The sequence below is a fragment of the Biomphalaria glabrata genome, chromosome 16 (assembly GCF_947242115.1).
Source record: "Biomphalaria glabrata chromosome 16, xgBioGlab47.1, whole genome shotgun sequence".
In the NCBI taxonomy this organism is placed as follows: Eukaryota; Metazoa; Mollusca; class Gastropoda; family Planorbidae; genus Biomphalaria; species Biomphalaria glabrata.
In genome coordinates this window covers 25,074,751-25,098,066 of record NC_074726.1, presented here as the reverse complement: position 1 = coordinate 25,098,066, position 23,316 = coordinate 25,074,751, and the positions used below count along the sequence as shown (strand labels likewise).

The window sequence follows — 23,316 nt, the reverse complement described above, 5'->3', positions numbered from 1 at the left end:
TTCAAACCCTTCCTGCTGCCATCACCAGCCTTCTGCAGGAGGTTGGGTCTAGGATAATAATATGCATTTCAGAAGGAAAATTGTATTGTTTTAATGATGTTCCTTCTGAATAGAAGATTATTACATCCTAGCTCAAACCTTCCACAGGATGGTGGGGGATGGTAGCTGGCAGGTCTGGAGCCAGGGTTCATCGAGACAACAGTCCAGAGCACACACCACACGACCAGGCAGCCATCTATTTCCTAACCTTTGAAACTTTCCAGTCAATTATCTTTTTTTTACTAAACAACATTGCCCTGGCCCAATAAATAACTTAAGTTTTTAAAAATTCTATTTTATATTTTATTCTCATCACAGTCATTCCTAGTTTATTGCTTTATAGAAATTGACTTCTTTTTCATCAAGTGACTAGTTAACTAAAAGCATTCAAGTAAAAAAAACAACAAAACAACTTAGATGTCTATTTAGTAAGTTAGCAACAGAAACTGTTTCTCTACAAAACAAACTTTATTCACAATCTTCTATTAAGATCAAATTACAGGTGCAGCTAGACTCAGGTAGTAGCACACCTTGAGAGACAGACAGACAAGAACTGATGTCATGAGAAGACATTCCAGGCACACCTGTATCCACTTAATCCACTTTGGCACCCAGCCCAGTCTCACTCTGACAATGACCTAACGCTTACTATCAAAGTAAATATTGGCCTTGCTGATTAATTAAGTCCTCTAAAGTACACCAGTTTACAGTCTATCTTTTGATAAGCTTCAAAAGCAATGACTTGAGCAAATTAAGCCACCTCCTACCAAACAGTATAAAGACAACTCTTGTTTTCACTTTTTAGTGTGACTTAGTAAGCTTTATCAGCATGATATATATATTATGATTTTTCTTTTCTTATTATTTATTATTAATATGCTATCAAATAAAACAAAATATATAAACACTTGTTCATCTTATCTTATCTTCTTATATTATATAATACAGACGTTACTTCAAAAAAGAAGATGATTACGTCCTATGCCTCATGCATTTAGTCATGCATATTAACCAATGACTTAAATTCTGCCAAGTCACTGGTTTTCCTGGCTAGCTCAGGCAACCCATTCCATGCTCTAATAGCACTAGGGAAGAAGGAGTATTTGTACAAATTTGTCCTAGCATATAGGACGAGGAATGTGCCTTTATCTTTGTGTCTTTCAGAGTATTATATTAAATTTTGTTTTTGTATTTGAAGATTATGGTTCAGTGTTTTATGTATAATTGCTACTTTACTTATGAGTCTTCTGTCCTGAAGGCTTTCTAAATTTAGTGATTTTACTAATGGTGTTACTCTAGTCAAATGTGAATATTCGTTTGTTATAAATCTCACTGCTCTATTTTGTGTTTGTTCCAGTTTCTTAATGTTTTCTTGAGTTGAGGGGTCCCAAATGGAGGATGCATATTCTATTATTGGCCTAACCAAGGTTAAATAACATTTTAAATTTATGTTCTTATTTGATTTATAGAAAGTGAAGCTTTCTTATGTATTTATAAATTGTCTCTGTCTAGCAAGACATGAACAACTGTTTTGAATAAAGTGATGCTTACAGTAACTTGCAACACTATTAGTGCCACAAAAGAATAAGTTGGAGCAGAGTTTGGCTTCTGAACCAAGAGACACCAAAGAAGGCTGTGATTTTTTATTGTTCAAATGGAAACATGACAAGAATGTTATTCCACAAGCTTGCTTCATCAAACCATTATTAATGTACAGCCATGAAAACAGAGGTATATTGTCATTTAATTAGGCCTAGAACAAAGATTTTAAAGATTGTGTAGAATTTTATTAATTCAAAGAAGTAGCACTATTCTTTAGTTTATCTTGGAGATGGTTAAGAGCATCAACTAGAGAAGACATATAGGCAACATTGACAAAACTAAGAAAATGACTTGCAGAATTCTAAACAAAACTATTATCTAGTTATCTTTATTACTTTCTCATAGAGGCACCAAGAAAAAAAATCAAAAGAATACAAAAAAATAAACAAGGTTACAAAAGACAGTTTGTGTGGAAACACAAACTCAAAATCGGCCCCGAAGTGGTCCACCCAGGCAGGGCTGGTCCTAACAGTTACGGGGCCCTATACGAAACTGATTGCGCTGGGCCTAGTGTTGGTGGGAATGAGGATAATAAATTAATAAATTCAGATTTCCATGAATTTTCCGCATATATTTTGCAATATAATGATTACACCTAGAATTAGCGCGGGGCCTATGAAAGCGCAGGGCCCACTGCGACCGCATAGGTAGCAGTGGCCTAAGACCGGCCCTGCACCCAGGCAGGCTTCAATATTTTCAGAAAGAACATCCGAATGAAATTATATCAAAGACAAATGAGAGATAAGAATGGAAAAAGAAGGTTAACAGATCTTGTGTAGTGCCCCAACGGTCCACCACATCAAAGGATAGGTGAAAGTGAATGTAAAGTTAGATGTGAACCTGGCCTAACTAGTTCCCCTTTCAGACCTTGTGGTCTATAGGGCAGATGATGTAAAGTTCATCTGTTTTTGTGGCCTACGGTTAACGAGGGTCTCATGTAGCCAGCACAACGACCAACCGCCTTTACTTTTCCCCAACTAATGTCAGTCTTCACCAGGATTCGAACCCGGGACCCCAGGTTCTGAAGCCAAGCGCCTTACCGCTCAGCCACCGCGCCTCCCCTGGCGTAACTGATGTCTTATAATTGATCTAATTTTTTGAAAAGGCTCAATCTCTTATTCAAAACCTCAAAAAAAAAATTAAAAAATTCCGCAATAAAAAAAAAGGTTCAGAAAAATGAAGTTTATAAGATTACTATTCGTTTTAAATTAGGTCTAACTTATAATGCATACTAATTAGCTTTTTCTCTTGCATTTTAAAAATTAGATTTTTCGCTTTCAGGAAAAAAAAAAGTAGCCATTGCATCAGAACTTTGAATGGTCTAAAATATTGTGATGTCCAATTTTCAATATATTTTCTAGTTTACGAGATCTAAACGGGACGGACGGACAGACATTTCACACAAAACTAATAGCGTCTTTTCCCCTTTCGGGGGCCGCTAAAAAAGAAAAAAAATTAAATCACTTCATAATTGTCTTTTATAGCAATGACACATAACTATGTAGTCCTTTAAGGTTTTCTTATTGTTGAGTTTAAAAAGGTACCTCAATTTTTCAACTCCTCTAGTCAAGGATAAAAATGTATTAATTAAGAAAGATGACCTCACTTCTAAACTAAGAATATCTAGTGGCCAGACAACCTTAACCACAAGTCTATGGGATCAAGTTGGCTATTACATTTATTTTTAAAATGATCTACAGGTCTCTGCAACCAAGTGAATAAAACAGGGACTACATATATGATCTCTAAAAGTCTCTGCAACCAAGTGAATAAAACAGGGACTACATATATGATCTCTCTGCAACCAAGTGAATAAACAGAGACTACATATATGATCTCTACAAGTCTCTGCAACCAAGTGAATAAAACAGGGACTACATATAAGAAACTTTGAAGAAGCAGGACTAAGACCTATGTGAAACAAAATGGAGTTACAGAAATCCCCAGAAGTCACATTCAGGCCCCTATCTTACACTCAGACTAAGTACATCATCCAAAGAGTTCACCACATTCAGATATACAGCAACTACATTTCCTGCAACAGCACACAGGGTCTGTATTGTGTCTGGTATTGCCAATGACACAGGGCTATTACAAACATCAATGCTACAAGCCCCCCAGTAAAGGAAAGATCAATACACACATGAATTTGCTCTCTCAGCATCCAGCCTTTGCTGCTCCTCATCACACCCTCCCCCCTGTGCTTGCTAATCATGACTAGTGGCTAAGCTTTTTTTTTTATGTGTCTTGTGTCATGGTTAATACCTTGGGGGAGACACAGAGACTCTATACAATCTGTGGCACACAACCCAAGAGTATAGCCAGCTTTGTATGTGCACAGTACATTAACAAGTTAGGGTTAGTAATTACAGATGCTTCCCTTTGTTGTAGGATCCTTCACATTATTATAAAATATATCTAGAATATGCCACAGGGCACCAGAATGCTGCAAAAATAATTGCTATCCTGAATCATCAACCTAAAATTCCAAGACCAGACATACAATTCTTTTCCCACTATAATAAAGCCTCAGTTTAAAGCACACTAAGCTTAGTGTAATTAAACACTTAAACAATAGATACAATGCAATAACCAACTATAAATGTCACCTAGCAAGCTTGGAGAGAATAATAGAAGTATAGGACTTGGTCATTACTTGGAAACTAAAAATTACTATGTCATCAAGGCTCCTTCCTAGGAAAACTTACTACTAAAATGTAATCAAGAAAATAAGTGTTTCAAGTACAAAAGGAAGCCAGTTATTTTGGTTTGTACTTAAATATATGCCATTAAGTTGAATATTTCACATCACTTGGAGCGGGTTTAATATTTCCAGGCAATTTAAGTTCAATAGCACATTATGTTGCCCCTTATGACAGTGACATTAAACATACTATCGTTGGTACTTGTTTGTTTGACATGTTATGGATGTTTCTTCAGAATTAAAAGATTATTACATCCCAGCCTAAACCTCCTACTGGACTGCTGGGGATGGCAGCAGATAGGGTTCAAACCCAGGACAGCTTAGATGACATCGCAGGGCACATACCACACATGGACAACTACATCAACCAAGATCTATGCTAGATAAGAACCTTTTTTTTTTTCTTTTATTCAAAATATTGAAGTTAAAACCTACAAGTTAATAACACAAACTAGTTTCAGATGGTTATTTAAAACATGATGATGTCACTAATTGTGCATAGAAAGTAGTGAGTCAGTGTGTTAACATAAGCAGATGCCATGTCTCAAGTTACACAAATACACAAAAGGATATTATTTTAACCATAAATTTAGTTCAAGGTAAACAAATTATTCGCTATATATATATATATGTATCTTTTTTTAAAATGATGGATTCATATATTTATATTGCTAGCAATGTATATTTTATTTTCTATAGCTATAATGTTTTATTTGGAGTAATGCACAAATCGCAAGACATTATTATTATTATTATAATTATGACATTAGTGTGTTACATAATGGTACTAGCATTACAGACTGGCTTCTGATTTGTTACCAGGCTATATTATTTGTTAATTTGTCCAGAACATCCGCCCCTAACATACTTTCTGGCCTCTGTTACACTGAATTGGAATGACCAGCTCTCTTTGTTTTCTCTGGTACCCCAATTTTGTTTTTCAGCCTGCACATTGTGATATATTCTCTAAATAGGCTTTTAACTTGAACTGGAATGACCCACTTTACACCCCCCCCCTCCAACATACACACACACTTTTGGCCCTTCCCTCCACCCTCAAGCAGCAAAGTTGACCCTATCTCTGAATGTTCTGATTAAATGCAATATATTTAATATACTCTATGTTGCTTGCCAACCAGACTCCCCCCCCTCCCCTTTCACACTTTTCAGCCCTTAACTTTTCTTTAAAAGCATCCTCCAATGACCTCTCACCACACACTTTTCAGCTGCTCTTGAATTCCAGATATAGCACCTTTGGTTAGTTTAACCATTCAAAGTTTTTTTTTATACTTCAATCCTAAGGCAGAAAATGTAGGGTATTAAACACCACAAACATTTCTTTAGACCCTCAATTTCAGGCCCAAAGGGAAAAAAACAGCATTTTCGGAAGCACTCAACTGAATGCCTCCCTTTCCCCCCACAACACATTTATTTTGGCATTGTGTTCTCTAAAAGAACCAAATATGTTTATTAATATGTTTAACTGAACCCTTTTTGAATCCTCACACTACATTTTGTTATAGCCTGTGAATTATATAGGCCTAACATATAAATACTATATTAATATATAGAACAACACCAGATCCAATCCCCTAAAATACATTTGAGAACCCAACAGGTCTGTGAATAATCCCTCACATTCACTGCAACAATTCTGTGGGTTCTAAATGTTAATTCTCGGTATAGAGGAAATGTGGCTATAGATCTAAAGGAAAGACAGTGTTAAGTCTTATATACACAAGCACAGGTGCGAAATCATTGTAGTCTTTGCTCTCTATTGAGAAAAAAAAAAAAAAAGAAATACATCTATCTTTTTGATGTTAAGTGTTGTTCTTTACTTTGACTGTGTCTACAAGGAAGCAGAAATGAAAATACATACAACATGATGAAAGGCAATTTTTTTTTTCATTTTTATATTATTATTATTATGTTTATATTATTTTTATTTTTAAGTAGAATTAGGGAAAAAGAAAGAAAATTTGCTTTAAAAAAAAACAAAACCTAAGTCTTATTTCTGAATTATTTGTATTTATGCTTTATATGTATATACTAGCCGGATATTAATGCAGCTTGCAGGCCTTAGTTTGGGTATTACTTATCTAGTGGATTGGATTCAAGTTATTTTCTTAATCCACAAAAATAAAAGTAGATTGCAAAAATAAGTTTACCCACTAAGCTGATACAATCATACCAAATATAAAATACTGTAGAAACACAAACACACATATAAATACATACACCTTTACTTTCTGCTTTACATTATAGATATAGAATGTGGTAGGGACATCCCCCCCATAATGTAAGGAACATTTATAACAAGTTTTATCAAGATTGGTCAAACGGCTTAGATTTTTTTCAGACGTACATACATACACACCTACATACATTTGCATTTTTGGGAAAGACCAAAAATAAAATACAAATGATTAATAGAAAGCTTGTGATTTTTTGCAAATTGCAGAGTTCAGGCCATGAATCTATCAAAACTGTTTCTTAGTGAGTACCTTACTTAAGTGGTAAAAGGAACATGCGTACAAAAGTATACGAGAATCTGTTTTGTACTTTTTAAGATCTCTCAACAGATCAGTGAATGAATGAGTGGTATTTTGCATTTATATCATAGATTTATATGTTTACAAATATCTTGCTTAATAAGACATAAAAAAACACCTTTAACAGCAATCAGTAAAATGACAAGATAGAATTCTTAATAACCATTATTACTGGTTGCTTATCCATTCTACTAAGATAATATTTGCAAAAGTAAAAGAACTTCAGCTGGCATCATAATTAACTCTCTAGGGAACTTATGCAGACATCTGTTACAAATAGTGGCTGTAAATGTCAACTCCCCATATATACAGGATGAATTGTACACTAATCAAATGTCGCCATTTCTTCCAGCCATTTCCTCCTATGGCCTGATCTGACCAACCCTGATTGCTATTCTGCCAAGTCCCCTGTAGAAAGAGTCTCCCGGCTGTAATACTCTAGTTTACATGCGAGGGCTATTTGCATAGTTAGTGTATCATTAGTTGGGATATGCACAACATAAGGAACCAACCAACATTCAAGGGGCATAAGCTTGGTTATTCTGAGTTGTGTTTTGTGACAGACATCTGAGACTAGGACCATCAGATTAAAATCATTGATATTGAAGAAAAATGTTTAGCTGTGTTGGTTAGGCTTATTTTCTTTTTTAAACAATTATTTTTTTATCATATATTTAAAGAGCCTTACAAAATAAAATAAAGGTAAATCAAAATGGACAAATGTAAAGCTTAAACTTTTAGAAAAAAAAAAAAAAAGATATAGCACAATAAGAATTGCTTTAATCCTTTCTTTGCCAAAAACTGGGGAAAAAAAGCTATTCTGTTCCACAAAAGCAGATTATTGTGATTGACATGGTTCTCTAATGTAATAAAGAGAGCTGTAAATTGTTGTCAACTGGGTGTTCCATGTTCAAACCCTGGTGAAGACTTGGATTTTAAATTTTGGGATCTTGGGGCGCCTCCGAGTCCACCCAGCTCAAATGAGTACCTGACAATAGTTGCGTAAAAGTAAAGGCGGTTGGTTGTTGTGCTGGCCACATGACACCCTCGTTAACAATGGGCCACAGAAACAGATGACCTTTACATCATCTGCCCTACAGACCGCAAGGTCTGAAAGGGAAACGTTAATTCAGTTTACAATAAAGAGAAAATGGCTGTATGGGAATAATTGAAAAGATCTATCAAGAGGGGCTGGAGTTCAAATCCAGAGTAGAACAGAATTAATCTTTGTCTTCAGTTTGCAAAGTTGAAATATAAATGAAAGATTTTGTCCTTAAAGAAGATTTAAATGGTAACAGCTGCAGTATAAGACAAGCAAGAAAGACAAAGATGATTCCAATAGTTAACATTTGAAAAAAGTGATAATGCCATGAAAAGTCAACTTATGATGCAACAAAAGTTTTTAGGCCACATTATTTCAAAAAGTGTTCATGATAGGCCTACACTTTAGTGTTGCATTTTTCTTAGTATTATCTAGTATTTGGATTGCTAAGCTCTTCAGGACACAGATGGCATTGACTATGATACTTATCCAATGAGATTTTAACAAGAGTAAATAATGATACATCAGCGTTTCTTAAACTGTGGGTAGCACCTCTCTCAAGGGTAGAGCGAGATGCTGACTAAGAAAGGGGTCGGGTTAATTTATATATCAAGAGCCAAAAATAAGTTGTATATGCATTGTACAATCCAACTTTAAATATCAACCAAAGAAAATGGCATTGTTACCAATGTTTTAACAATTACAATATTTCAAGTTAGAGACGCCATTTTATCTTCTTTTTTTTTTCTTTTTTGAAGTAACGTCTCAATAATATAAAAAGATAAGATTATGACGAGAAGCTTTTCAAATATCTACCGTTTTCACCAGCGGGGGGTCAGCGACAATATCGACTTAAAAACCTTATGAGGAAGACATTTAAAAACGTCTCCGCTAACGTGCCAATCTTTAATCCATTCTCCCTCCTTTTCCCTTCCCTCCACACCCGCAGTAGACCCCTATAATCCCATCTGTAAAGGGAATCGTTTCACTTCTATATAAGAAACATGTTTCCCATCTTTGCATTTCTTGTGAAGATTTTGTTGCACTGACACCCCCCCCCCGCAAAGTTCAGACAGTTACCGGTACCTCTACGAGCGTGTGTACACAGTTCACACTCACGGAGGCCAAGTCACACGCACATCTCAGCAGTCTACTAAACCCGCTACGTATCGATTCACCTTCGCACAAAACAATATAAGCGAAACCTTTTTTTTTTTAAATTACAGCTTACACTAGTTTCATGTCAAATCAATAGCTAACTCAAGTGAACACAAACTTTGTGCAAGCTTATACACAACGACCTGTTCTATTAATGTTTCATTAGACCGTGTCCAGGGCTATCAATCTTGCTTAGGGTAAACATAGCCTCCCATCGCGTATGTGTTAAGATCTAGGAACGGCTTTGTTTTGTTTATTAGATTACAAAATAAAAAAAACGGGTGTAGGCAAACTGGGGTACAGGACCTGCAAGGAAAACATCAGGAAATAGGCGAGACAAAGAATAGGGAGACATAACATCAAAGAATGGACGAACCTTACACAGAATGAGACGCCAGTCAGAGCAAACACAGAAGAAAATGGTCAGAATACAGGACACACCATTAGAGACTACCAGATAGGTAGATTTGAAACTAACTACAAACAAGCAAATATATAGATTTATTTTTAAAAAAAAAATATTTTTTTTTCAAATCAGAAGATTAAGTATGGGAAAAAAAACGCAAAATCACTACCATATAACTCAATACTGCACGAATAAGCTCCCTTTTCGTATATAAAAACAAAATTAATAAATCATACCAACTGATTAACAATTTTTTTCCCATCGATTTATGTATGGTCACCAACTAATTAACAAAGTGTTTTTTTTTTCATCGACTTATGTATGGTCCTCGACTATGATTAATTGTGCAACATGTCAGCTTATTTCCAAAATGGAAAGAGGAAGAAATAACGTGTACAAAATGTTATTACGGGGAATATATCCCCATATATACAGCCACATCTTTCAACAAGTATCATTTATTTCCCTTTTTCTATACCAAAAAAAAATAAATTATTTACCTATAATTACTTAATAAATCTGTTGTATTTTCTCGATTGATTCATGTTTCTGTAGGTAAAAAACAAATAATTGTGTAACGTTTCAACTTGATCCGAAAATGGGTGTTGGTGAAATAGAGTGAACAGAAATGTGTATCCGACAGACAGAGAGAGTAGAAATAAGCTTCGTAATAAGCTTCATAATGCTTTATACCTTTCTAAGTACAAATACAAATGCTTCAAATATGTGTAAACAGCAACTAGAAATCCTACATCCAATCCCCCCCCCCCCCCTCTGTGTCCTTTTTATTCAAACAGTGCGTTTCAGTGCAAGTCACGTGACTACTAGGCACTCGAGAAATCTTCCTGTGTTTTACACGAAGGGATCACTATATTGTACACAGGAGACACTCAATGAGTTGACAGTCACATCAACGGACAAACCATCAGCCAATGAAGCCCAGGCCTGGTCAATACTTGGTACATAAATCTAGCGTTGACATGCCAGGTCAATACATGTTCAGCTTTGACACAATACGTCTGGTCAATATCGCATTCAGCCGCCGCCTCTAACCTAGGATGCCAGGCCAATACACTCTAGCTTTCATTTGTCAGGCCTTAACAATATATATATATATATATATATATATACACACGAGTATTTTTAAAGTGGACACGAAAACCCCGATCAAATCTGTACATTTGATACAAATCAAATTTCCCATTCTAACTTTAGTATTGATAAGACTATAGTCCTGACTTACAGCAGTTTCTACTTAGGGCCTACTATAGTCATGGGTGTTATATTAGCGAAGCCTTAAATAACTGCTGTTTTTTTTTTTAAATCTACGGTACTGTAAACAACAATGGAACCGGGTGAAGCATCCGATTTGTCAATTGGTGAAATGCTAAAAATAGTGCCAGAAGAAAGTTATTGTGATAAGTACCAAAAAAAAAAAGGGTGGGCAAAGATGGTAGGCTGGTTAATATTCCACTTCTCACGAGCATATTATATGCAAGGGAAGGATCTCCACTAGAATAATGCTATATCAAAATATCTTGTAGTCTTTTTTTTTTTTTTTTAATGATTCTTTGGAACGGTATTACAAAACAACAGGCCTGGTCAACACCCAATCTCATAGGTTCGGTGCTGCTTGATACAATAGGCCTAGGTTTGGTGCTTCAAGACAAGTGGCCTGGTCAATACACAGTCTAGGGCCGGCTTTAGGCATAGGCAAACTAGACAGCCGCCAAAAGCCTCCAATTTGTGGAGGCCTCGCACCAGGACTAAACATTTTTTGGAAAACTGGATCTCAAACATAGTCTAACTTTGTCTATACTAAGACTATGTTTTCTAGTCTAACTTTGTCTCTTCTACGTAAATTGCGATATATCAATTTTAGTTTTTTGCCGATTTAGATTTAGAAAGAAAGTTTTTTTTTTATTCCATTGGGCAAATTTATTTTTTCGCTGTCTCTTTTTAATTCCCCTAAGTCACTTCGCCTAAGGCCTCCAATTATCCAAGGCCGGCCCTGCTCAGTCCCAATGGTTCCGTGCTACAAGACAATAGTCCTGGTCAATAGTTAGCCCCATAGGCTCGGTACTACAATACATGCCTGGTCAAGACTAAAGTCCCTGAGGTTCGATGCTAAATACAACAGGTCTGGTCTATACTCATTCCCAGAGGTTCGCCCTAACAAGACCATAGACCTGGTCAAAACGACTGTCGTTTGTTAATACAGCTCTCGATCTGACAACAACAGCTGGTCGGGTCGATACACTGCTACCAGCTGCAAACACAGTTCCTGCTTTGACACTGACTCAACACAACAATACTCCGGGTCAATACAGCCAGCCCAATCACTAACACAGGTCTGGCTGTGAACACTTACAAATTCCGTCAATACTGCCAGCATCTGCCGATACAGCTTTGACATGACATCACATCACCTCTGGCCACGACTTCAAATCTGACACAGCACACGACAGAATAGCGCAATATCAAGATCTAAGTGTACATTGTAAGATGTATCTCTCACCTGATTGTTAAACAAAGTCAAGAAGAATGCACTTTGTTAAATAAATTAAAAAACAAACCAGAAACGTCATAAGCTCGAAAGTGTCAATGAAAGAAACTTTTCAAAACAAAAAATCCTTTGACTGATCAATAAATCCTTATTTCATCATAAACCCCCCCCCCCTTAAAAAAAAAACAAAATTGATTTAAATGATTTTCTTTAAAATTTTTAATCAACAGATCTACTTGTAGAAAGAAGCTCGATACGTCCTATCACTTTCAATGTACTTCAGAGCGACTGCTCTCTGTGGCCTGTTGTTTGAAATCCTTAACTCAATTTACTCAATGATTCCAAGCCTCCCCATGTTATTTAGTGATGTAATGTAGGATCTAATACTGAGCACTAAAAAACAAGACAATGCCCAATGGGCTTGAGGTAAACACTGTTATTCCTATAACAATGTACGTTTTTTTTTTCATGGTCCATTTCGCTCTGGTCAAGATTCGAACTAGATGTAGTGACAATCACGGATAGGTTGCGTTTCAGAACGTCTAGCCCCAGTCAAATATACGCAGTCAAATATACCTAAAAAGTAAACCACACGGTTAAGGGAAGACGCTGTTGATTCTATGTCAATGAATAGGCCTAGGCTACATGAAGTATACTCTAATTCATGGTCATATCAAGTAGATCGCAAATGATTGCGTTATAGTCGTATAGATACAAATGAATTCCCCGGTAACGTAGATAACTACAATCTATTGAATCAAGATGCTATTCCTGATATTTAGCCCACTCCGTCCCCGACCGTCTCATACTAGCAACACACGAGAAATTCTATGTTGGAATCTATTTATAGCTCGTAATAGCAACAAAGCGTTTCTCCAAAATAAGCACAAGAACTCTAGTTCATAATATAGACAGATGTAAGTGTCCAAAGCCTATACAGCAATAAGTCTATACAGCGATTGTCCATTCTACAGATGAGATACTCTAGCAATGCACAGACCTAGATGAATGTTGATATACACCACGCTTAGAAAACACCACACGACACCAAGTCAACAACATTACACTTATTAACGGTTGCCCATCACAACAAACACACGAAGTCTTGGCATTCCTAAGGATGTTGCCGCTGTCAGCAGCCTAGATTACAACAACAATAGATGAATAGGAACGACACACAAACAGCAGTGGTGTAGTGGAAGAGTCTTCGCGTCACTCACGCAAGCGCGCACACACATTGATCTATTTTTTTTTAAATTTATACACACACACAGACACACCAGCAAGAATCTGTGGTCAACACCGTTTCCCCACCAGCAGCACCACCGCCACAAACTCACAGCACCCGTTACCCATTAGATGTTCGGGCACGGCTCGCCCTACCACCAGGCTCTAGCGAGCCTGCAAGTCGAGTGATTGGCCAACAGCGCACGCGGCAATACACGAGGGTTAATGAAAACAAAACACATGTTGATGAGGTAGAGGACAACAGATGGCAGGGAGGTGCGTACAACGGCAACATATAGGCCAGTCAAGTTCTGCAGGGGATACCTTTCATGTGACAATCAAGTTGTAACCACCACCGCCCCACAAAATAAGGTTAATCGTCGATTCGCTAAAACATGAAGGTAATAATAACTCTGATAATCAATCTGTATCAACGTAGAAGACTACACGACAAGATTCAAAGACTTTCATCACCAGATATGGTACATTGACATCACCAAAACATGTATATGTGTACGAGATGTGATACACTGACATCATCACAAGATGTGATACACTGACATCATCACGAGATGTGATACACTGACATCACCAAAAAATGTATAAGTGTACGAGATGTATGTACAGACATAGCCATAAGATGTGATACACTGACATCATCACGAGATGTGATACACTGACATCATCACGAGATGTGATACACTGACATCATCACGAGATGTGATACACTGACATCATCACGAGATGTGATACACTGACATCATCACGAGATGTGATACACTGACATCATCACGAGATGTGATACACTGACATCATCACGAGATGTGATACACTGACATCATCACGAGATATGGTACATTGACATCACCAAAAGATGTATATGTGTACGAGATGTATGTACAGACATAGCCATAAGATGTGATACACTGACATCATCACGAGATGTGATACACTGACATCATCACGAGATGTGGTACACTGTGTGACGATTTCTGTGTTATTTATTTCTTGGTAATACTTCTTATATTTAATTATTATTGATCCAACCGAATCATCACAGACCATCACAGACCGGAGATTATATGAATAATTTCATAATACACTAAAGAAACGTTAACCCAGTGGCCAGGCTATAGAGTGTTATAGCAGTGACCCAATGGCCAAACTATAAAATGTTATAGCAGTGACCCCCAATAGCCAGAAGATAAGAGTTTTATAACAGTGACATCACTGAATTAAAAAAACAACAACAGTCTATTCAATTTTTGGTAGCCACGCAAGCATGAACTTTGAGATCATTGAAATTGTGTCTGATATATTGTGTTTCTAATAAGTAGGCTTACAATGCACCATTTTCTGTTTGTTATCTTGACACTGTACAGTTGAAAGTCTAAAACTTTCTATTCTCAATTTTGTTTGTTTTGATTGCAATGCTCTGGTTACCGCAATGAATAGAACGCGTAAGCAGCTTTGAACGCAGCTCATAACAAAAGTAATATAGTGATCTATTTCAGTCCATCCATCCACATCTTTCTGATACAACAAAACGAAACTCAATATGTTGATCTACATGGATAGTCATAAAGACAGAAAAGTTGCTACTAAAATTCTTCTAGTATTTCTTTCCTCTGAGTATTTGCATCTTTTCAACTATGCCATCGTGTTGAAACAATCAAAGGTATGACGCAGTACAAAATGTCAAAACGTAGAATATGACCAACACATTGTGCATGTAGAGAAAAAACTGTTGACTGTCGCCATTAATTAGGGCAGCTGCTTGTGTTTTTCTTATAGTTTGCTTTAATGAGCCCGCGACATCATCAGCTACACTTTATGCACGATAGGACATAACCCAAAGATGTGGAGTCATAGCATTTCGACAAATAAACCGACGCCTTGTCTTTTCGAAGGCAAGAGCTCAATGAGCCATGTCCCATATAATGTGTGTTTGTACAGTCTGTACTGATAGTTCGATCCTGATCTAAATTACAATTTCAATGCTCACATCTATTGCATCCCCAAAAGATTCGCCGACTGGGAATTCTTTCCCTTTATATTGCGGCTGTTATTTTGATAGAGCGAAGTACGCTAGAAATTGAGCGGTAAATCACGAGACTTCGGTATGACGACAGCAAGCCCAATCCGAATGCGCCATAACAGGTATTTCACTAGACCTATGACATGGATGAGTTAAGTTTAAAAACTTAAAATTTTGTGTTTGATGTGATTAACTCCTCTTAGTGCACCAGGTTTTACTCAGAAAACATTTGCGTAGCGGTAATTCCTTGTGATGTACGCACTATACAGCTGGCTACAAAGGTCTGATAGCGAGCAACTGGCCACCAGGACACTATAAGCTCAGGAGTCTAATGAAGACGCATTTCAAGAAAACAAAGCAACATGCTAACGGAATATTTATGATACAGGGGGAGAGAGGCGGGGTGGCGCTAACTACGGACAACGGAGAGAACCAGTGCCTCAATCAGACCCACCTCCGTCCAACGCTTCGCGGACCCCCCCCCCCATTTTAAATGACGTCATGGTCGATCAATGACCGCTTATTCGTCCATCGTCTGTCGCGAGCGAGTTTCTTCCTTCATTTATTTCCTCCACCACGCGCGACACGCTGAGGGAAGCCCGCCATTAGAAAGTTAACGGGGGGGGGAGGGGGGGGTGAGTGAGGGGGGGAGAGTAAGGAGATGGTGGCGAGGAGGCCTGGTCAGTGAGCAGACAACGCAAAATGAGAGGTGGGGGGGGCCTTTTGCCCTTCATTTGTATTTAATGTACGTTTTGCTTAATGACTGTCTAAAAATAAACCGTATAAGCTTGTGGTACATAGCATCGCGTCCTATTAGATGAACGAACAGAGCATTGCAACCAAAAGAAACCCAGTCCACAAAGATCTAGAGCTCTGGATTCATATGCAAATCATAACTAAAGGCAAATATTTTGTTTGCTTATTTCTTTGTCTTTGACGGACAAATACATTTTCTATCCAAATGTCACAACAGCATGGAATAAGTTATTTCCAATGTATATTTGGGTTTACACTTAAAAGCGTTTTACAATAACATAACCCACTTGTTCATAAAGTATTTTTACAATAAGATTCATTCAACCAAATCCATTCCATATAACAATTTATTATGCCAATGGCGCAATTTTCGTATTAAATTGCAGACAAAACGTTAATAGGTCTTCTCTAGTGAGTCTACAAGGATGAGATCCATGGATTACAATACATCTGAAACTTTTGAAGTTTTGCCTTAGTTCAAAATGAAGTTGGATTCACTTTTCCTGAACTATTAATCACATGTACATTTACACATAGTACAATCCATGACTTCTGGTTTGGTCCTTATCAACCTGCTGGTCTTAGCCAATATTTTCTATTTTGCAAGAATGCATAGATACTTTCGGAGTCAGTCAAAATTATCAGCTGGTTCGATTTATTTGACTACTTTCTGAAAGACTAACTTGCAAGGACTAAATAAAAAATTCAAGTCCTCTTACCTGTCGAATAAAACTGTTGGAGCTATCAGAGAAACTGCCATCTGATCTTTTATTAAATTTTCCTTTTCTTTTGCCTCCTTTGCCCTGCAAGCAAAATATTAAAAAAGAATCATACTAAAATGTATATAACCTTTCATGGAAGTGTTTCATCTCTTGCTACACATTCTTATATTGTTCCAGTTGAGTCAAACTGCCATCACAATGGACCAAGGTTACACCTTCTCTTTGTCACCCCCCGCTGTTCTGCAGGAGGTTTGGGATAGGATGTAAGCACCCTTAAATCTTGAAGGAACACATAAAACTTATTTTAAAACATACTCTATTCATTTGTATACAATATTTTTTAAAAGAAATTATTCACCAAGGGGAAATAGAGAAACTTGATATATTTGTGGACCAGTGGGGAGAGGGGGTATGTGGGAGAAGTTTTCTGTGTTGCCTACAGGTGCTCAGTAAAAAAACACAACTATGCTTGAGTTGGGTGTCGAACCTCTACCCACTTGATGGGTAGCCAAGTCAAGTTAAAGCATACTTAGCCTCTCTGCCCTACATCCCATTTACTAACAATAAGAGAACTATTAAACAAAAAAAAAAATGTGTATGTCTATAAATGTCCTATTTCTTTTCTATCTTGGCATGTCTTGTCTCGGTAGTGTACACATCCAAGTTGCCAGAGAAGTACGTAAAGAAGAAATTTGGCTTCTAGTTTCTATAACAATGAGTAAACAATGTAAGGAAGATAATTAGAAATGACATTTTTTAAAATTTAGTTTCTCCTAGAACTTTCGGTTAGAAAACCTACAAGCTCTATGTTAAGTCTACATTTGAAAAACTGTTAAATAAATTTGAATTATAACATGTATTATTTCTTGATATAGTGTGTGTTCAATCTTTTCATGATCTCTACATGAAGGACTAAATTATTCTATTTCCTTAAAGAGGCATTCTGTATCCTACATACAATTGGATCACCAGATTACACTTCTGAAAATACCATTGTGTCACTCTACAAGCATCAAACATCATTCTGCATCAGAAGTGTGTTATCACTGTCCATTTTGCAACTGTACATTTTTTTTTTGCCTAATTATATAAAGAGAAATGATATGATAGAATCACTGTTTATTAGTTCTAGTGTGTAAATACCATCTGATTGTCTATCTTACGCTAAAAAAAAAACAAAAAAACAGGGTCAAAGTAAGAGACATTGGTTGTGGTGTGGGCAATCTAAAAGTTTTAGGTAAGAATATTGTGAAGATGAAATACAGGTTTAAATGTTGCCTATCTAACTGTATGGATCTCCAATAAATATAATGCTATTGGAAACCTACAAGAATCTTAAATAATTTGTAATAATCCTCAAATAATGTAATAATTAGGTTGCAATTAGGTCTATTTGAATAAAACTAAAATATTCAATGGAACCCATATTAGTTATATTCTTATGCTTTTGTTTCCAACTAAGCTATCTTATTGTCTGCAAGGTCTTTTGCCTCTCATATGCACAAAATGATTGTCAATTTTTATCTTATGATTGGGACGCCAATAGGTAGCTTTATTTATCCTTAGTTTGGATATTACTGATCTAGTGGATTAGATTTAGATCTGTCAAACGTTCCCTACAAATTAAAAAAATATTTTGATTACAAAAAATGAAACTAGAGTGTGAAAAAGGTTTTGCCAGTTTAGCCGACATATTGATATCTAAAATAAAATACTTTGAAAACAGGTTTACCTGATTTGTTAAAAAGTTTCGTTCTATAATAGTGATAAATTTAGGTATTTTTTGTTATTTTTAGGGCCTTCCGGTTGTGTGAGGGACAATAAACATACACTGATGGTCTCCGCCATGATCTAAGGAACATTTATGCCAAGTCTTATCAAGATTGGTCACATGGTTTTTATTTCTATGCAGGATATATCTATACATACAGACTCCTTACATTTAACTTTATATATTAGATATAATATACAATGAAGTATGTGTGTGTGTGTGTGATTTTGGTATGTATATGTTATTGGAACTTGGTTATAAAAATAATATTAGACACTTGTTAACCGGCACTGCAATTAGAAGAATAGTGTTATAACAGCATTTTATTTTGTATGACCTAATATGTGTGGTAATTGTCGATATTTGTTATTAATATCAAAATATAATTCTTAGATTTATTATAGAAATATCAATCTGTTAGGCTTTAAGAAATACAATTTAGAATCAGCAGCAATTGCAGGATTTGCCAGAATGAAGCAATGTGTCTACAAATTACTTATAAAGACACTCATGGATTTGTCTCAGGCCTGACTCCAAATGATCTTTAAAAATATATCTAGATTTACAAATTACTATGGGGTTGGATTCAGTTTTCCTCTTATAATTAATTCTGCTATTCGAACCATTTAATGTTTCTTAATTAATGTATATACTGAAATAATATTTTGTTTACATCAACAGCATAAACCTTGCTTGCTTCCAACACCCTAAACAATTTTGTCTGTAACTTTATTATTTGTCCCAACCTCAATAAAAATGTTTTTTTCTTTTCAAGACCATGAAGCAGATGAAATAAAGCTCATTTATTTCTTTAGTGTCAAGTGGTCAGTACAACAAGTGCATTTACTTTCCCGAACTAATGCGAGATACATATCTTGAATTGGGTGGACACTGGAAAATTCTAATAGTCCTGAAGTTCAAAAACCAGTTTTTACTCACGACACTTCTGGTCTTAAGTCAAGCACTTTAATTTTGTAATGAGTATTGCAATGGCAGGGCAAGACGTAAATTTCATGAGGTCGAGATAAATTTTGCGAGGTCTTCTACATAACTTAACTATTTTAATAGTATGTTATATAATCTCAGAAGCTATATAATATCTGCTTTAATAGCTAAAACTGCCAAAATTGAAAGTCTTTCCTGATTAGTTCGTACAGGTATTGTTAGCAAAATACAAATGACAAAGTAAATATTTTGGTAAATCTATTTCAAGTTATTTTTCTTTTATGTATTGAAGTAAGGGATTGGGTTACTGAATGTGTCAGATTATGAAGTGTTGAACTATCAAGAGTCAACTGTTATATATACTATTCCACCTTTGACATGCAACTGTACTTAACCCTAAGTATCTAACTAAGAGAGTAGATGACATCAAACTAAGAAACACAAAGGGAGTAATTTAACATTTTAACAAAGTTTTTTGTTTGTTTCATGTGTTTCTGATAATCCTGAATTGAAGATAATTACAACCAAGAACAAAGCTCCTACAAAACAGTGGAGGTGGGTGACAGGCAGGTTCAATTATCGAGATTACAGTTCAAAGTGCATTCCACATGACCTGGCAGCCAATGGCAATATTATAGATCTATAAAAATACTTCTTCTAGCAGTGGTGAACATTAAAAAAAAAAGTTCCCCTTTCAGATCTTGTGATCTATAGGTCAGATGATGTAAAGGTCATTTGTTTCTGTGGCCTACGATTAACGAGGGTGTCATGTGGCCAGCACAACGACCAACTGCCTTTACTTTCGCCAACTAATGTCAGGTACCCATTCAAGCTGGGTAGACTCAGAGGCGCCCGAAGATCACGAAATTAAAAATCCCAGTCTTCATCAGGTTTCAAACAACAGTTTGGAAGCCAAGAGCTTTACCGGTCAGCCATCTCGCCTACAGTGGTGAATATTACTGCATATTTTACTTGTAATTTAGACTTGTAGCTTGAAAAATCTAACAACTCAACAAAGCTATTTATTTATATAACTGATGCACATTAGCCCATAGGCAGAGGGGCACAAATAAATAGACTCTATATGAAGATCTAGAAGTGAGAATAAGATTGTGTATGCCTGGTGTGTGTGTGTGTGGTAACTTACTAGGCTAATGGAAATGGATTTAGAGCTGTGAAAGTGTACTAATAGTGATAGAAGATTAGATTTAGAGATGTGTGGAAGTGAACTAATAGTGATAGAAGATTAAATTTAGAGCTGTGTGAAAGTGAACTAATAGTGATAGAAGATTAGATTTAGAGCTGTGTGGGAGTGAACTAATAGTGATAGAAGATTAGATTTAGAGCTGTGTGAAAGTGAACTAATAGTGATAGAAGATTAGATTTAGAGCTGTGTGGGAGTGAACTAATAGTGATAGAAGATTAGATTTAGAGCTGTGTGGGAGTGAACTAATAGTGATAGAAGATTAGATTTAGAGCTGTGTGAAAGTGAACTAATAGTGATAGAAGATTAGATTTAGAGCTGTGTGGAAGTGAACTAATAGTGACAGAAGATTAGATTTAGAGCTGTGTGTAAGTGAACTAATAGTGATAGAAGATTAGATTTAGAGCTGTGTGGAAGTGAACTAATAGTGACAGAAGATAAGATTTAGAGCTGTGTGGAAGTGAACTAATAGTAATAGAACTTAGAAGATTAGATTTAGAGCTGTGTGGAAGTGAACTAATAGTGATAGAAGATAAGATTTAGAGCTGTGTGGAAGTGAATTAATAGTAATAGAACTTAGAAGATTAGATTTAGAGCTGTGTGGAAGTGAACTAATAGTGATAGAAGATAAGATTTAGAGCTGTGTGGAAGTGAACTAATAGTGATCAATGAAGATTAGATTTAAAGCTGTGTGAAAGTGAACTAATTCAATTGTAATAGAAGATTAGATTTGCTCAATGATTTAGATTTTAGAGCTGTATGAATACTGTGAAATTAAACTAAGTAAATAGATCAAGGTAATAGATTTAATAGATTTAGAAGATTAGATTTAGAATTTAGATCTGTGTGGAAGTGAGCTAGATAGAATCTAATAACTAGACCCTATCTATAGACTATACTAGAGTATCGTATAATAGATCTAACTATATAGTAATAAAAGTAATATCATTTATATGCCTACACAGTACTTAGTACTACTTCTAGATCTAGTACTCTAGTGAGTAGTACTAGTACTAGGAGTAGTACTACACTTCATACACTGCAGTGATACACTGTGAATGTGATACACATCATACTATGATCATTGTATACAGATTAAGTCCTGGGGCTTGCAAGAAGAAAAAAAGGATTTTATACTCATGAAAATAAAGGGTTAACTTGGTTATATGACTTTAGTTAATTATAAGTGTGATAATTAAATTAATACATTGCGAATGATGTTTGTTGTTACCTGTGAAACATTAGGCAAAGCAGTCTCTACAAATTCCTGAAACTGAGAAGATGCAAGCGCCATCTTTTGCTTTGAAGATGCACCCTAGCACTACAGCTAGCCCAAATCGAAGCCATAGAAATAGGCTCCACAAGGATACTCCTTCAAACCTGTCACATAGCGTGATGTCCCTACAGCAGTTGATGAAAAGTAAATAGCACGAAAGTGATGAATGAAATTACAAAACTGGAATTAATGTCCCAGTAAAATTTTCTTCACTAACATGGATGTGTTGACTTCACGTTAGGTCGAAAGGATGCTAGTCCTTGACAAATGTATCAATTTTTGAGTAGCAATTGCAGGGAAACTTTAAAGTTATCAATCGATTTTATCACGAATAAACACAATGAGAATGTGAAAATAAACGTTGAATTCTTAAATTAATTTTTTTCAAATTACAAATATTAGTACATTCCTTTCGATCGTAACACAGATATTTTAACAGGCGAAGCAAATGTCTATTTTAAGTCTCATTGGTTGTATTTCCCCGTGAGTACTTGTGTAACTAGGCCAAATAATCTGGCATCTAGCCCGTGAGTATTTCTTTTCTTGCCAGTTTGGATTTTTTAGGCCAAAACTTTTACCGTTAAAATAAATAAAAGCTTAATTAATTAATACTATTTTGAGAAACTCCGAATATTAACATGCTCTTAACAAAACGATGAAGTGGCACGAAAAATGCATTATTTATTACATACTGCAAGCAATAAAAAAAAATCAACAAGTCTGTAACTATTCACGTAAAAAAAATGGCAACAGATATATATTTTTTTTAGTTAATTTTTATTAACGCAATTTTGTTCTCATTTATATTATACTGAAAAAGTATTGATAAACCAAAGTAAATTGGGGATTTTTAGATTTTTGTTATTGAAAGTGGATTAGTGCATGCCTACAAAAAAAAAAAAACAACAAGAAAATGTAGCGTATACAATTTGCCATGTTTCACAGGCCCAAAAAATGTACTTGAATACTAAAACCAATAACTTGAATTGACCAACATGCTCTCAAGATTAGTTAAATTTGATCTTATCTTTTATCTGCTACAGACGTTGCTTCTAAAAAGAATATAATTGCGCCCTACGCATTTCATCTGTCACGCGTGTTTATCAGTGACTTAAACTCTTCTAAGTGCTTGGTTTTCCTGGCTGATTGAGGCAACCCATTCCATTCTCTTATGGCACTAGGAAGGAAGGAGCACTTGTATGAATTTTTTCTAGCGTATGGAATAAGAAATATGCCTCTATCTTTGTATCTTTCTGAGTATTTCATTAGGTTTTGTTTTTCTATTGGTAGGCCTAAATTATGGTTTAGTGTTTTATGTATTATAGCTACTTTACTTTTATTCTTCTGTCCTGAAGTGTCTCTAATGTT

General features: G+C 35.8%; 1 protein-coding gene across 4 annotated transcripts in view; it reads right to left on the bottom strand.

The window, feature by feature from the left end:
• The window catches only part of LOC106060321 (voltage-dependent L-type calcium channel subunit beta-1-like), a 42,099-nt gene extending 19,698 nt beyond the window's left edge, over positions 1-22,401 (bottom strand). For 2 of the 4 annotated variants that reach the window (XM_056013980.1, XM_056013981.1), the window contains exon 1: positions 13,010-13,355. Coding sequence is in view for 1 of the 4 variants with exons in the window: in XM_056013979.1 (XP_055869954.1) it covers positions 16,750-16,833; positions 21,904-21,966 (147 nt within the window). In the remaining 3 variants the exon portion in view is untranslated. Of the gene's footprint in view, positions 1-13,009; positions 13,356-16,749; positions 16,834-21,903 lie in introns of those variants that run through there. The other 2 variants (XM_056013979.1, XM_056013982.1) reach the window with 2 other exon arrangements.
• Positions 22,402-23,316: the final 915 nt, after the last annotated feature.